Source organism: Myripristis murdjan, chromosome 17 (assembly GCF_902150065.1).
Source record: "Myripristis murdjan chromosome 17, fMyrMur1.1, whole genome shotgun sequence".
In the NCBI taxonomy this organism is placed as follows: Eukaryota; Metazoa; Chordata; class Actinopteri; order Holocentriformes; family Holocentridae; genus Myripristis; species Myripristis murdjan.
The window spans coordinates 17,293,058-17,310,162 of NC_043996.1; the positions used below are offsets into that span (position 1 = coordinate 17,293,058).

The 17,105-nt window shown below is 42.4% G+C and overlaps 1 protein-coding gene across 3 annotated transcripts; it reads right to left on the bottom strand.

The window, feature by feature from the left end:
- Nucleotides 1-868: 868 nt before the first annotated feature.
- Nucleotides 869-16,320, bottom strand: wdr47a (WD repeat domain 47a). Of its 3 annotated transcripts, none has more exons than XM_030073671.1 (17): nucleotides 16,044-16,319; nucleotides 14,490-14,662; nucleotides 13,896-13,979; nucleotides 13,631-13,715; nucleotides 11,163-11,294; nucleotides 10,613-10,789; nucleotides 9,748-10,259; nucleotides 9,400-9,517; nucleotides 6,883-7,064; nucleotides 4,943-5,188; nucleotides 4,781-4,844; nucleotides 4,014-4,171; nucleotides 3,598-3,767; nucleotides 3,270-3,440; nucleotides 3,020-3,151; nucleotides 2,354-2,572; nucleotides 869-1,632 (listed from the first exon to the last, which is right to left on the bottom strand). In XM_030073671.1, the coding sequence occupies exons 2-17, from the start codon at nucleotides 14,645-14,647 to the stop codon at nucleotides 1,490-1,492; spliced, it is 2,751 nt and encodes a 916-aa protein (XP_029929531.1). In that variant the 5' UTR covers nucleotides 14,648-14,662; nucleotides 16,044-16,319; the 3' UTR covers nucleotides 869-1,489. The 3 variants fall into 3 exon arrangements, with proteins under 3 accessions (XP_029929531.1, XP_029929529.1, XP_029929530.1); XM_030073669.1 differs by having other exon boundaries at nucleotides 1,490-1,632; nucleotides 16,048-16,320; XM_030073670.1 differs by having other exon boundaries at nucleotides 1,490-1,632; nucleotides 14,490-14,659; nucleotides 16,044-16,320.
- Nucleotides 16,321-17,105: the final 785 nt, after the last annotated feature.

Sequence of the window (17,105 nt, forward strand, 5' to 3'; positions counted from 1 at the left end):
TAATCACTTTTTAAAATAAGAATTAGAAAGGCTAAATACAAGAGCCACTAGCGTTTCAAAAACATACTAATAACTGTACATACATAAAAACACAATTAGAAATAAATACATCTATGTATTAGTTTGGCCTTATTTGTTAAAACACTACACTGTACATTAACAAAAACTTAAATATGCATCTGGATAAGTAAATCAGTATTAGAAGTTTTAAAGACAAAGTGCGAACATAAAATACAAGAAAGGAATACAATGCATATAACCCAAAATACTGCTTCCAAATAAATATCAAACCACCGTGTTTTCATCAGGATTCCATTGTGCATAAGGTAATACCCTTACCCTTACCATTATGGGCAAAGACTGCCACCTACTGTTGTTACATATCAATATAGCAGTAGACAAACCAAAGCTTTTGTACAGTGAAAAATCCTAAACTGAACTAGGGTGCTAAACCTAAAAATCACATTTGTAATTCCCTTTGATGCTGACGTTATAACAAGTTCCATTGCAAGCAAGCCATTGCAAGACACTGTAAAAGCTTCGGAGCAAAACACTGATTCTTAAATTTAAAACAAATGCACAAGCAAATTTACTCTTTTTCAGCTCTAGCAATGCAGTGGGTACAGTAACATTAGACATTAATACATCCCACAGGGTAGTAGTAATGACAACAGCTGACTCATCAGTAGCTAGGCTATATTATGATTTCAGGTTCAGCCTTCTGATAGTAACAGCCCCTTACATACTGACACATTGAAATTTACATCAGCATTTGATACCATAAACTCGACTTTTGTTTTCCAAATGAATGATAGCAGCATAACACCAGCTGGAAGAAAACAATGTGCAAAAAGAATGAGGAATGTAGTTTTTCTCAAAATGAAGTAACAAAATTTGATCTTGAAAAATGACTTTTTTTTTTTAATCTTTTTTTTTTTTTTTTTTTTTAATGGAAACTGAGAACTCAAGGAAGGCACCATCATGAACAAAGCACTATAGCATCTATCCTCAGCCAACTCCTGAATAAATGTACATGCAGTGACTGTGACTGGTGAGTACAGGGGAGTGGAAAAAATACAGAACGTCCCTCGGATTAAAAGGATGAAGAGAAGACAGTTAATGATCCAAACTGATGTTTTATCCTCTTGTTTGAAAACAGCCAGTGTGAGAAATGCTCATACTGTGAAGAAAAGATGAACCAATGCGCTGACACAAACCCACATGTAGCTTTTGATGCGTCTCAGGTTTGTATCCATTTGGTTTCCTACAATTAGGGGGTCAGACTCTTTCACCTGTGTATGACTGTGTGTGTGTGTGTGTTTGCACAGGTTTTGTGCACATCTGTGGAGTCGTGCACTGCAAGAGTCTGACGATGTAGCTAGTGCAAAAGGAGCAGTGTGAGTTAGGGGGAGTGTGTATCAAAATGTGTATGAGAGGATATTTGCATGTTCAACTGATAAAGTGGTGTGTATGTGTGTGTGTGCTTGCGCTAGGGGTTGTGTGTCCAGAGTGTGACGGTGCGGTCAGCAGAGGATGAGAGGAAGGACAGGTCCTGTGTGTGCCACCGACACTGAATCACCTTGTCTCCGTGCTCTCCCACCACAGTGAGGGGCAACTGCTTGGTCAGGTCGCCTAAACACACACACACACACACACACACAGAATACAGCTCAGGGAAGAAAACACTATCATGTCATACAACACACAAATCACAATTCCTACATTAGGTTGAAAAATGGAGTTATGATGAATATTACGTTTAAGCTACTCTGATAACAGCTCCAACCCTCTAAATCAACAGAAACACAGAAAAGGCTGTGAAAAAGGAGGATTAAAGATGCTAGCCACCAATTTTTCTGTGTGATGGACAGATGGACAAAAAGAGATCCATAACCATCCCTAATTTTATTACAGGGGCCAAACACACTCCACTGTGTTTGGCCATCTCAGAATGGCACACCAAACTGCATGGACAACGAGATGGACACTGATCGCATTCCAACATAGCCAGGAACAAAACGGTCAAGATGAGAGCTATCCCTAAATGAACAAAAACAAACTAAGGCTTAAATGAGGAGCTGGACCTGGTCTTTTTTTTTTTTTTTTATATACTTTTTTATTTCAAACTTCTGGTCTCATATTCTTATTTACACACTCACTGACTGACTTATTTTTATAGTGTGGTGATACTATATGGCATATTGAATTTCCTTGTTTTACTATTTGTGTGTATGTGTTCTAGATTTTGCCGAATTATTTTCGTCATTTAAATGATTAGCTTCACGAGTGCCTTGGAGCTTTTTTTTGGGAAACATGTACCATCACTTGGTGTATGTCAGCAGATCAGCCTTACCTTGCAGGTTTGTTACCATGACCTTTGTATCATAAGAGCCGGTGAGCAGGTAGTGCGCTCCGGGGGAGAACCTCACGGATCGCACGTCGCTGCTGTGTGGACGGTACATCTGGACCATGCGACCCCCTCTGATGTCGTACAGCATGCACGCGCTGTCCTCCTGTCCTGTTGCCAGGAGACGGCCGCTGGGGTCAACTGCTACCGAGGCGACAGGGCTGCCTGTGGACAAAGGAGGAATGTGAGAGACAGTCTGAGTGAGAGAGATGTCACTATGAAGGCCAAAGGACATGATCGCTGGGGAAATTACTTGTACTGGCTGAGTCCTCATTTTCCCCATGGAGGGTGGTGTCACTCAGGGGCAAAGCCACTTTTGGCATTACACACACACTGCTCCAAATTTCCACCAAGTGTCTGTACTCAAAATTATTTGATGCTTTGCCGCTGACTTTTGAAAGTGCCTCATTCGGATTACATCCGTATTTGATGAAGCATCAGTGTACAAAGATGGAGGTGAGACTAACGCTTGTGTGACTCTGAGCTTCCAAAACCAAGTGACACAACATTAAAACGTTTTCAAGTCCAGGATATTTTCTAGTCAACTGAAACGTCAAAACTTGAATTTAAAGTGATGGACACATACAGGGTAAATGAGACAATTAGCCTAACCTGAGCCATGGAAAGCCGTTCCCACTACTCGGACACAGCTGGGCACCCTGAGGTCCCAGAAGCGCACTGTCTTGTCTTGGGATCCAGAGGCGATCATCCAGCCTCCCCATGTGTACAGAGACAGAATGTGACCTGGAGAGAAAAACACAATACTTCTCATCACAGAAAATACAGGTGGGCCTTTCTCTGTTTCTGTTTTGAAGTAAAAGCAGAGGTGAGACAGGTTTGTGGACACATGAGTACACAGCACCTGTGTGTCCACTGAGGGCATGCAGGCCCTGTCCTCTCTGACAATCAGTGGTGTAGATGTTACAGTCTCCTGCGCCAGCGCTGATCAGGATGGCTCCTCCACTTTCTGGACCCTCCATGAAGGCCAGGTCTCTGATGGTGCCATCATGCATGCTGAACTCGAGGTCTGGGCCTAAGAAAAGGATATATAGAGGAGCAAGCTTGTGAAATGCTCACAATTACAAAAATGGTGTCAGGCCTTAGGAAATCTAATTTTGTTTTGACTGTGTTTGATTGCTTAGAATACATGGTCACTCTATTCAAGACTGTGTGATGATGAGTATACTTACCTGTGGCATTACAAGTCTCAGCGCTGAAAGGCAGGACTTTGACATATTTGTCGTTTGAGCCTGTAGCCAGCAGCTGGCCGCAGTGGCTCCAGGCCACACAGTAGATAGAGCCCTTATGGTGCTTATTCCTCTTGAATCGGACTACCGGCTGCTTTGTCGGACCTGATCCGCTGAGGACAGGAAGGGCGGGGCAGAGGACAGCAGAGGGGGGAAAGGACAGAAACAATAGTAGAGAGGAGGTTAAAAACATCTGGAGTTTCCCAGTTGGTATTTGTATTTGGTCCTGACTCTTACGGCGTCTCCAGTCCCTCAAAAAGTACTACCATTTATTTTGACTGAGTATTACTTTGTCACTTAAAAAAAGGTGGCTATCTAATTTTGAAAAAAAGCTCTTCAACTATCTGTTGAAGTGTTACCTTGTGTCCAGTGTTTCTGGATAAGCACAGACACGCAGCGTTTTGGAGTTGGATCCCACAGCGTAAAGTGTCCCAGAGGGGTGAAAGGCTACAGCACGAATAGCCTGAGTGTCCTCCAGAGTATTCACTGGCACAAACAGGCCCTTCGGCTTGTTGCACTGAAAACACAGCCACAAACACACAGATTAAATGTTATTAGCAGTATAATCCACTTTGATTTTTTTTTTTTTTTTTTTTAAACCATGTCATTCTGTTGAAACTGGTATAATCTGCTTAAAATTCAAACCCTAAATTAGCATTTCTCCATAACAACTTAAACAGGAAATATTCTCTAAATTGTACAGGGAAGTGCAGGGCTTGCTGTGTAATAATTCATCCTGATAAATACCACTGAAAAATGGTAACAATGTGAATAATAATGAAAATAACAACAACAACAAACATAATAACAACAACAACAACGATGATAACGATGACAATAATAATAAAAATAAAGAGTGTGTGTGGGGGTAGGAGGCGAGATTAGCTTTGTGAACATCATCAAATTTTAATTGCTAACATAAGGCATCTGTAATTTCATGTACCAATTCAGGCAGGATTAGAATCTCTTTGCTTTCCACTCAATATTACAGAGATGGGAGTGGCTAATAGAGCACCAAGTGTACCATGGGAGTGCCAAGTGTAACTCCCATGCCAGTAGTACTGTTTAAGGAATAATTGGTGAATAATAGTAATACTACTGTGCATGTGCATCTGTGCATTCCTACCTCTTTACTTCGGGATAAGGAGCCGGGAGAGTCACCTTGCTGGCTTCCCTTTTGTTTCTGTCCGCTGTAAATGAACACAAAACACACAACACAGTAATCTTTTAATCCAGGAACAACAAGCTGTGATATGAATACAAACACACACAAAGAAATCACACCCACCTCTGGGAGATGACAGGAGACTCGCTAGGAGGAGGGACTGCGCGGCCTCCCACTGTGTGCTGCGGGGTGCTGCTGCGCACCTCGCCCCCTTGGGACCGGTTCTGCTCTGGAGTCAGAGTCGAGGGGTCGTTGTTGTTCTCCAAGACTGATGTGTTCCCGTTAACGTTACACTGCTGGGCCAGAGACTGTACTTCCTCTCCTAAATTCTCCATCCCAACATTCAGCTCCTCCAGCTTCTGGATAGACCTGAGAATACACACTCACATTAATGAGCACAGGATCTCTGCTTTTCTGTCTTTGTTCTCTCTCTTGGTTACTCTTCGTCTATTTTATGCACTCATTTAGATGTATTTGTTTACAGAGGATTTCTGTGGGATATTTTGAACTTCATTAGAAAAGGAGGAAAACTGGCTTTTACTTAAGGCTGTTTGTGCCTCCTTTACTTCTCTGACTGGACAGACAGGCTGCTTCAGAATAAAAACCTAACAATATTCTGTCCTGGACTTATTGCCTGAATCTAGTTAAAACTGCAAAGGGCAGGGAACAAAAGAAAACTGAAGTAATGATGTCATTATACAGTTGCCTTTTGAATAATGCAGGGTATAAAGAGAGAGAGGGAGAGGGAGGCAAAAGGGGGAAGAGGGAGGAGTAGGAGGAACTTAGGGGGGAAATCAAAAGGGTCTTTGTCTTGCTGACAGAGAAACAGTAAAAACAACTTCTCATTCGTCATTTTTGTCAGAGTCAAAGCCCAGTGGATCGCTTGCTGCCAGTCTGACGCTTGTGGCTGGGAAGGTGAAAGTCAGTTTATTATTAGCAAGGGAAATGCTCTTTAGGAATTAGTAAGTTACGGGTGGAGTCTGGCTACAACTGTAAAACACAGAGTGGGACGGTCCCTTGTGATGTGATGTAGCTGATGACCACAGATGGTGCAGTGTGGACTGGAGGCAGGTTGTGGGGGAGGTGTGTGTGTGTATGTGTGTGGAAACCACATGGGAATCATGACTATTAACCCCTTACCATACCTACTTGTCCTTGTCTGACAGCTGCTCCTCTATTGTATGAGTATATTAAAAGCCACACTAGAATTAGCAAGCTTAATTGCATCAAGCTGTGCCACTGTGTGCATGTATCGCAAATTTTGCATAGCAAAGTGCATCTGTTTTCTTGAATTTCAGTCTAATTTTGAGTTTAATTTTTAGTTATATCTTGTTTACTAGTGTTGACTGCCTGTTTACATCACCTCTGATTATTTTGTACATGTGTGCTGTATTAGATATTTCAACATTGGTTGTTTGTGTCATTTTAAACAGTACTCTCATTGCCAATCCTTGCTTGCATTTACCTTCGGCCTACACTACTTATTCTTCCATAAATATAAAATATGATGTGAAAATAATTTGTAAGGCAACATAATAAAGAATGAATGCTAACTATATAATTCATTAACTTATGCAAATGTTCTTCATTAGAGCATGTTACATGCTCTAATGAAGGCTGTTTAGGCCAAAACCTGTCAGTGTTATTTTTTGGTTAGTCAATAAAATAAAGTATTAACTTACTCTACCATACTGGATGTGCTACCTTTATCTTTAAGATAATAAAGAGGGACTTTATTCTGGTGAACACTTTTGTTTTGGTCAACAAAAAAAGACAATAATTAAATGCAGCGAGTTTTCTGTGATAGATTACCTTTTTTAGGCATTTTGCAAGCACGCTGAAGATCTTTTCATCATACTAGACAAAATGAAGAGGAAGGTGAAAATGAAGCCTGACGTCTAAAATTACAAAAGCCAGTGTGCACCTTTGAGAGTTATGTAAATGACAGCCATAACCAAAACGATTTGCAAAAACCGGTGTTGTCTGAACGTGATATTTAACTCAGCAGGTGTTTACATGTAAATGGAGGCACAATCGCTGCCGGCCGGGGGGCTGTGCTGTACCTGTTGAGGAACTTCTCGGTGAGGCTGTGCTGCATGTCGTTCTGCGGGGGCTCCTGCTGGACTCCTCCCTCCAGCAGCATCTGCTGGTACAGCTGCCTCTGCTGCTGCTTCTGCTCCAGGTGCTGCTGCACACGCAGACGCTGCCGGTAATACTCCTCAAACTTCTCCGTTGAGTCTCGGAGCTGAGGATTGAACACATTAATGTTAATATGCAAGAATCCATGAACTTGGGTCTTACATGCAAGAAAAATCCTTTTAATCTTTCTTCTTGTATTGTGAGGTAATAATTTAATAATCTGTGGGTACAATGCCTGTGACCCTTGCACTCCTTACTACTCCAGCAGCAGAGTTAAATTTAATGTTTAATGTTTTCAAGACCAATTTTAACAAAAGAGTGTTTTTGGAGAATTTTTTCTTATTCAATGCAGGAAAGCTTAAAAGCAAGCAATATATATTTAGCCTTGTGCTGAGGTAAGTTTTGGGTAGGAACACGATCCCTCATCAGCTTACATAGCAAGCCACTGCTGGAATAAATGTAACAGGGACATAACCAAAATGGAACCAAACAGAAATTTGGATGGGTGACTCCAAAGGATTTTTCTGGATTTCTCTGTACAGATGTTAGTTTGTGTGGCTGTAAATGTAAAACAAGAGATTAAGTACCTAGTAAGTAAGTTAGGTTAAGCTACAACATTTCAGTATAAAGAAAGTACCAGGTTCATGTGGAAAATAAGATATCACAAAGTCAAATTTCAGACTATTTAATGACTTTTAAAGCCTAATATTTCTAAAAAAAAAAAAAAAAAAAACAGCTACATTCATTACAAGTTACTCTGGATAAAGGCAAAGCTAAAATAGCTGTGATGATCAAGGGTATAAGAAGTCTTTAACTTCAGCCATGTGACTGAAGTACCAGTCACGCGGCTGAGCATGCAGCACAGTGAAGCAAATTAATTAATAGTATGGTACTTCAGACTCCTTGACACCGTTCAATGGCAGCAGTGTGGTTTCATGATGTTCTGTCAGTTCAGGTATTATAAGAAGGAAAGAGGTGAGGGTGACACTGAGAGCCAAGCACAGATAATTTCCCCTTTGTGTTTTCGCTTCCTCTCCTGACAATCAGATGGGCACAGCTCTGCACTTGGGGATGGGGGACATATGGGCACTGTGCCAGATTTTAGTAGCATGGAGAGCAGAGGGGGAAATGAGATTAAGAGAGAGACGGGGGAGAGAGGGAGGGAGTGTGAAAGTGAAATCACAGAGGCCCCGAGTTTGCTTCTGCTTCTGGCCTCTTTATGTGTCTCCAGGGTGACGGGGAGGGCAGCGCAAAGCAGTAACTTCACACTGCGGCTGCACAGGAGACCCAGAATAGAGGCAGCAGAGACGGAGGAATGGATACTGGGCTAGCAGTGTGTTTATAGGCAAACAGATGGAGATAATGACTCGTTTTTGTGGTTAAATCCCCTGACTCTGGAGCCACATGTGCCCCCACTGACCTGACATGAAATCCTCCCCGAGCTGTTTCTCCTGTGTCTGCTCTACCCATCTCCCTTGTTACTGTCTGACGAGCTAAACAAAATGTATTTCAGCTGCCTAACGTCCTGTCATAATCCCCAGGATATATTAACAATAACCCCTTAAGTTTATGAAGCCACTATTTAATCTAATTAATGTGTTAACTGGCTAATATTTCAGTGCCGACATACTTGTCTTCACATGGTTTTTATTTACATGGACTCTGAATCTTATCTTTTCAATAAAGCCAGCATGAGGTGTGCATATGAAGCTTCTATTATACATTGTTCTTATGTCAATGTATTTACAACAATGTGTCTACACAGACAGACAGACAGACGCCACCATGATGACACAATGGCCCACATGGGGATATAATGAAGGAAAAAAAGCACTAAGGGTTAAGTGGACTGCCTACTTTCCTTAAAAAAAAAAAGAAGAAAAAAAAGAAAGAAATTCTGATTTAGGCAGAGAAAGACAGGACTAGAATGGACTGTCAGTCAGTCACTGAGCCAACCAACTAGCCAGTCAGTCAGAAAACCAACAAGCCTGGCCAGCCAGAGGGGAATGAGGCTGTAATTCAGACTGACAGCGAGTATGAGGATGACTCAGTGACTCAGACAGATCACACTGAAAACAAGTCATGTCTCACGGCTGGCCTATATTTAGACTGTCATGTCAGGCAACACCCATCCTGAAGGTTGACAACAAGGAGAAAAAAACAATACAGAGGAATAAAGACTTTGGCGTTTATAGGCTGTCTCACTCAAAGTTTCCAATGCAAAAAGTCAATGGAGACAAGACGTAGAATTGTTTTGTTGTTGATGTTTGTTACTTTAGACTCATCTGCCTTCTTAACATCTTTCAATTCAAGATGGTGGCAGGAGGAGGGTGGGGGTCACAACAGAGAGGAGAAATAAGTCTGTTAATGGTTTTTGATTGTTTGAAAATGTTGACACATCCTCTGCTAGGAAATCATAGATCAGTGGTGTTATGATTTACCTCATTCCTGTCAGCAGAGCCACCTGATGGGGCGTCCTCCCCAGGAGCTGAAGCAGGCCGCATGTTCTGAGCTCCACCTGAACTCATCATTTTATCTACAGGCGTGTCTGTCCTTGAGCTAGACAAAGAAAACAATACAGCAGCAATGAATTAGCGTGCTATGTGTTTGTCTACAATCATCGTCATACCTCTCATATTAGATTATCACTGCTGTCACTCACTAATGTCACATACAAGGTGTTATGTAAGAGTACAATGTCAAAACATTCACAGAGCCTCCACCTAACTTTGGACAAAAAGCTGTGGGAAGTGACAGAGAGGTGGTTCAGATCTCCAAATCTCTCTTACCTCTCGGGTGATTCCTCAAAGATGCTGTGGCAGTCAGAGCTCTCCATCAGCAGACTCCTGCTCAGACTCTGGCCCCCTGTTCCGGGGTACTGGAAGTTAGCAAAGGAATGGGACATGGGGGAGACCCCTTTACCCACCGCTGTGTCGCCCCCAGGCCCTCTCTTGTCCTGGCCTGACAGCCCATAGGACAGGCCGTCCAACGCCGGGTTCAAGGAACGTGACATGTAGGTGTCAGCGGACTGGGGGCGGCGTAGTGGAGAGGAGGGGTACGGGGACAATTTGCTGATGAGGGGCGTCAGGAGGTCAGCGTAGCCGGTCTTGGCGGGCTTGACCAGCCGGTCCACATGGATGTTGAGCTGCTTCTGTTCAAATGCGCAGGAGAACACGCTGTGGGAGAGGTTCTGCATCCAGGAGAGCAGCGAAAGGTCCAGGTCGTCACAACCATTACCGCACAGCATGTCAACGCCCAGGAGGACCTCGCTCTCTGTGATCTCCTCACCTGTCGCCTTGCTCTATGCAGAAACAAACACACAAGCAATAAACAGACAATGAACAAGTAATCAGTGACTTAATTTACTTCTACACCTCGAAGTAGAAGTGCTTCATTCATTCAACAATCTGGTCCAACTCACTCTTGGTCAAAGTTCAAAAGTGTGCAACAACACCAACCTACTGGTGAGCTTGTCCACTTTAAACTTTAAAGTCTTTGATAATGAGCACTAGTGGCTGATGACACTATTAATGCTGCTGTGCCAAAATATTTGTCTGCTCCACTACTTTTCTCTAAATGAGTGAAAACCATAATAAAAGAACATGCATCTTCCTTTTTGAGTGTCTATGCTGTTTGGATCTAGCGGTCCCACACCTGGCAGAACTCCACACAGCACTCGTACAGCACTCCCTTGAGGAGCAGCTGGAAGAGACGGTTCCCACTGGCCTTGAAGCCAGCCTCGCTCAACTTCCTGTCAGCAGGGATGAACTCCGCCACCATTGTGCAGGCCTCCTCGAAACACTGCACTCTCGCTGTGCTGGGGTTCCAGTCCTGCAGGAAACCAGTAGAGGGCTCAACATACTTGTCTAACATGGATGCTGTGTCGTGTTTACAAAACTTCAATCAAACATGATATGGCATTCAATTTAATTCAACTTTACTGTAACTGCAACTGATACACAAACAAAACACAAGCAGTGAAACAACATCAAACAAAAAACAAAAACTCATTTTTTTTTGTCAAAGCACATTGAAATGATGCAGTGATGCCTTAACCCTAACCCTAAGGTCAAGTACTGCACATTATTGTATAGTAATCAGAGGTAGAATTTCAGTAATGCTTTATTATGCAATATTAATGATAGTATAAAGCATGAAGAATTTATTTGGCACATTCCAGTCTACTGTACAGAGGAGTCCTTGCCTTAAACTCAGCGTGGTTGGTGAGACGAGGCAGGGTGAGGAGCAGACACAGTTTGCTGTAGTCGTCTTTCGAGGGACAGAACTCCTCCAGGGCATGGAGACACTTGACCGCCTCTTGCATTGTGAACTCCAACTAAAACACACATCAATAATTTTGTCACAGTCACAGATGACAGAGTAAAAGTTTCTTTTCCAGCAGAATAGATAGAAATGTATGACTCCTCTTTTCACAGCAGCCTAACATCCAGTCATTCACAGGAGGGAGCGGTGACTTTTAAATGTCAGTGAGACTGAATGAGAACAGCTACAGGAGTAATAATCAGAAAACGATTAGGAGCACAAGCCCAGCTCAGATTTACAGAGTCAGACACACAATCAAACACATGACAACACCAAACACAAATCCCTACATGTAACACTTCCCCCAAGTACACAGACCAATACACAGTGTGCCCATGTCAAAGAAGCCTAACCTAATTGAGGACGTGATAACTCTGGCAGGCTGACACAGGCTGCATTCACAGCTATACCATGTGACAGCAGGCCTACAGCTCGCCTAAATTAAGAGAATGAATAGATGAAGAAACAATGGCCTCTGAGTAACAGGCTATGTTGACACAGTGGCTGAAAGCGACCCAGTTCTGATTTTTTCAAAGATACGGTCTTTTTGCTTTTGATTGTTCACATTCAACTTTCATTCATTATCTGAAATCAGTGTGAACAGATCAATACCATGACTCAGCATTCGCACATTTACAACAAACACCCTGCTGAATTAAAATAATAATCATAATAATTTGCATGACAGTCCATCATCATAATTGATAAAATAGTAGTGCAGTAATTCATTTCTTTAATTCTTTGCTGTGGTAACAGTGGTGTGGTGGCAGTGGTGAAAGTGGCTGAGATCAGAATTGAAAATGTCAGATTCAATGTGATTTTTTGCTGTTCACACTGGCATAAAAAAAAAAAAAAAATAGGTGTGTCACATTTGAGGAAAAAAATCAGATGTAGAATACCTTGTACTGGCTGTCTAAACCTAGCCTTTATGTCTCTGTGTTTGACAGAGTATTAAAGAGGGAAACAGCAACCAGACGATACCACTTCATTTTCACTGATTAATTAGGGCCAATTAGAGGCTTTAAAAACAACTGCTAATCAAAGACATGATTGAGAGACGTCTCTCAGTATTTGCCTGGAGCACTCTGTAGCTTCTTGTCATTTTGGTGACATGACATTTAGGTAAATTATAAAGAATTTACTCAAAAGCAGAATTATTCATGATCAACATAATTTGACAAATCTGTTCACAGTCTCTGCGATTCAGTTATAATTAATATTACAGGCATGTTCAACCTTTAAGTAGCACACATTCTTCAACTGGTTTCTTTGCCCTCCGGCACCATGCGTGTCTTATTTACTGCATTTACATGAACAAAGAATTCAGTTGTTAAACTAGTGACTCAAGTAACCTGGTTGATGCTTTTAAATGTCATAACTCAGACTGACCCTGGATAAGTTCATCCTCAGAAAAGGAGAATCCGTTTTAAGATGTTGGCTTACTCCCATACTATATGGGTTACTGTGACATCTTCAATTTACTTAATGCGTGGATCAACACAGGTGTACAGGAATATTCTGTGAAATGGTTTATTCATGGAACCAGTGATTCTCAGTTGGAGGGCATCAACAGTACAACTGAACAGCTTAACCCACATAAGACCTTGACTGGAGTCAGGCCAATAGCCAGGTCACTACTTACATTTAAACATAGCCACTGTTCAACTCCCACACCACCTGCCTTCTCCTCTTCTGCAGAGAGATTGTGAAGCTTATTTACATAACTAGCAATGCTTCATGTCCAAGGTATGGCTGCAAATAGATTTTAATGAGCAACAGTGCACTGACCAGCGTAACAAATGTGATCTGTGTAAAAGTCTTCCCATTAATTGATTTTGGATTTTTGCACTTCTCACTTTGCTTGTCCCTCAGAGTTACAAGCCTCCTTGATTGTCATGACAACCAAGATCAGTGGAAAGAGAGCCATACTGTTGAGACGTCTGGACTGTCATTTGGGTGTCATGGAGAACATTTTGGAAAATAATTTCCAAATACTGACAGTTAGGTCTTTTAAATACTTTCCCTTAGGTTACATAAATACTTTTCTATCACTATTCACCAAACCAAGCACTAAACATCAACTACTGTAGAATTACAAAAATGTGAAACATTATACTTTTGAATTTGCTCAAAATTTCAATATGTTAATAAATGAGAGCTTGTAAGGGTAAAAGCAGATGGCAGGGGAGCTCTCCAAGTAGCTTAGACTTTATTATAGTGATCAACTAAAAATTCAACAAAAGCTAACAATTTGCATTTATTATAATTTGTGGTTCCTAAAACTTTGGTAATACCTGTTAAAAAAAAACAATAATCAGTTGATGTCCATTAACCAGTGTTTTGACTCACATGCTGTGGCTCGTCCTCTGCAGACATGGCATTGTTCACACACAGAGCCTCCAGAAACTTCTGCTTTAGGATAATGTAACGAAACCTGAGGACAACATGATGAAGATATTACAAATGTTCTTCCAAGCAGCATCAAATTTTACACCATCATATCACATTACAACACATTTTTTTTTGAACTAGCATTATTGTCAAAGTTGCTGATTTGGATAACTTGTAAATTTGGAAGCTTGGAATAAAAGCAATTCTGACTGTGAACACTGACCTTTTTCTGTCAAACTTATCCATGCACTCAAGAGGCTGAATGAACTGTAGGACCTCATCCCACTGGCCGTCGAGCACCAGTTGCCTGAAACAGACCACACCTCATTAAAACTTCATTTTAAAGAGTCAAATCTCAGGTAAATATTGGACTGTAACAATGCATAACACAAAAAAAGAGTGAACACCTCTCTGAGCCTCTGTCTTCCTAATTGCTGTGGCATCCTCTTACTTATTGTCTTTCAACACAGTAACTAAAGCTGAGAGGGACTCCATCGAGATCTGCAGACAGCAGCACAGTGTTGGCTGACTTTCAAAGGAGCACTCACATCTAACGCAGCGGTTCAATATTACACTATCAGCAATGTGTGTGACACAATCAGGATCCAGCGGAAAGAAAACTTACAGCTGGAACAGTTTGCCTGGTGCCTCTGTCTTAAAGTATAAAGCACGTATTTCTCAAAGTGAGTATTTCCAGAAAAGCTGCTCTTTGGAGTTGGGCCATCAGTGTGGACCATACATCACAGCTCTGCAGACTTTACGCTCTGAAATCCAGACTACATGCAGTGACTGTTACTGCTCTGTTGACTTCACCTACCTGAGGAACAGCATGTCGTCGGAGTAGAGTCCATTGATGACGCCACTCTCCTTTTCCAGGGCCAGCATGCTGATGTGCAGTTTCCTGGAGTTGAGGAAGTCCAGGATCACCTTGATGATCTCCACTTCCTTCACATTTATGGTTTCTTCCGCTGTCATGGTGACGACGGGCTGCTGATGAGACAGACAACAAAAAGTAATGACGCAGGGTTGTAACCGTAGGGTTGCCGGTTTGAATCCTTCTGCTGGCTGGAAAAACAGTTTCAATAGCTTAACTTAATGCCCATCAGTACGAGATTGTGTTTGTCCTGGACAGTGCCCAGGTAATGTGTGGATCTGCAGGAATATGAAAAAGTGTGTTATCAGTAAACAGACAGCATGACTAATCAGCTGCGCCTGCCATGAGTAAATAAAGGTTTCAAAAAATATAAACGCTGGTATTCTCAATTTGAGTTATTTTCATCGTGGTACATGGCTGGGCAAATTTTGTAACTACTATTTTTTCTTAAATGATATGACACTTTTCTTTAATACCTAAAAGGTTGACTCAAAGACAGAGCTTATGACCTGGCAGCAGCACACCGTCTATTGTGACATGCAAAGCACTCTTGTTTACCAGTTGTTTACATGTTATCCATATTCTTTACAGGTGCTGGTTATTCAGATTGGCTGAGGCAGCACCACCTTCTGCAGCAACCTCGTGGGAATTGGCTGTCAAAAGAAGGTAGCCAATTTCAATGACCTTCTGAATGACAATGTAAAGAAAGTGTATTGTGCATCTCCAGCAACAGCCAACATGACAGCATCATCAATAAGGGCTCCACCTTTTCTTTTTCAAATCATTAGGGCGGTGTCTGTAATAATATAGGTTATTGTAATCCTATACAAGCTTGACTTTGATTGACTTTACGTGGCCGGTGTTATATCATTAAGTAGCAAGACAGAGCAGATTTAGGCACTGGTTTAATTGTGGCTAAGGAGTGCTGCTGGTGCAAGAGAGCAACAATATAGCCGGAGGGGATGCCCACTCCTGCAAAATGTTTGTTTACAGAGAAAACACCCATCAGATGTTGGAAGTCATGGCATTTAGCAGCCTCCAGCAGCATTTTGAGGTTATCTATATGGGTGGGTGGGGTTCGGTCATTACAGCTACACAGCCACCGAGCTAGCAAACAAGCAATACTGTGTAGCGCACAAATAATCAGAGTCAAGCACCGCAGCCTGGCTAACGGAGCTAGCAAGAGGGGCTAATAACAGTGGGGCACGGAGGCGACAGGCGAGCACCATAAGGAGCTTAGCTACTTGTTAGCATTATGTAGCTAGCGAATTTACACACCGGATTAAAGTAAAACCAGCAAACAGCGAGTTAGCTAGCGCCCATACAAAGCTAACTAATTTGACAGACTGATGGAATTAAAGGGGAAGAGGGAGAGCGACTAGCTAGCCAGGCCGAGGGAAGCAGGGAGGGCAGGCATCATCCGCTAGGTAGCCGGACGGGCGGGGTGCGGACTGGGCTTTCCCACGGCCGACACAGCTGCCTTTGATTCGTGCTCACCTGTTTTCTACCAATACATGGGATGAAAAAGCGGTCCGCTGGGTGTTTCCGTGCTGACACACGCTGTCACGGCGGTAATGTGCGGTGCCGTCAGTCCGTCAGTCAGTCAGTGCGGCCGGCTGGTTCCTCCTCCTCTCTAACGGGATCCGTCCCCTCGTCGCTGGGTCTCTGTGAGCCGCTGCGGTCTGACTGCTGCCCTGCCCGCCCGCCTGCTTGCTTGCCTGCCTCCGGGAGCACCGCCTCCAGCCAGCAGCCACAGCCGAGAGCCGCTCCTCTGGAAACTTCCGCGCGTCGCCCCCCTTGAGGCACCGCACGGTCTTCTTAATTAAAGGGAAGCGGCTGTGGACTGAGATTGAAAATTGGAAACTTCAGTTTTCCCCACGTTTTTATCAAATGTGGTCAAGGGGTTTGAGGAAGAGTGAAGTGTTTCATAAGCCTGCGCAAAATACTGCATGCAGCATCATCGATGAGCCATACCCAAAACACAAATACAAGTCCTATGGCAACGTGCAAAAGCATACTTTAGCCTACAGATAACTATTTCCCCATAGGAATATAAGGAAAACTGGGATAAAAATCCTAAAGTAGCCTAACGTCACATTTTCAAAGGATATAACCGCAAAATCATGAAATGCCATTCCTGCCGTAGGTCAAAAATCCTTTACCAGGCTAATATTGGAGAAGACATATGATTAGAAACCTCCAGACGGCCTGGAACAGACAATTTAGGAATTATATGGTAACGTTATGGTGCTTTGTCTTTTGAAAGTTGGAAAAGTTGTTTTAATAAATAGTCTGTAACAGGGAAGTTTATGATCTCATTAGCCTAGACATGATCTAAAATCAGTGATGATAATAAATATGACAGGTTTGTGTGTGTGTGTGTGTGTGTGTGTGGGTGGGTGGTGATTTGGTTTTAAAAGCCTTGTTTATGAAATCCTAAACCCACTTTACAGATACTATGATAATGATGATGATGATGATGATGATGATGATGATAGGTATTGCATGGTGCACATTTATATTGTTTACTTAGCTCTTTACAAATATATGAACTAGTAA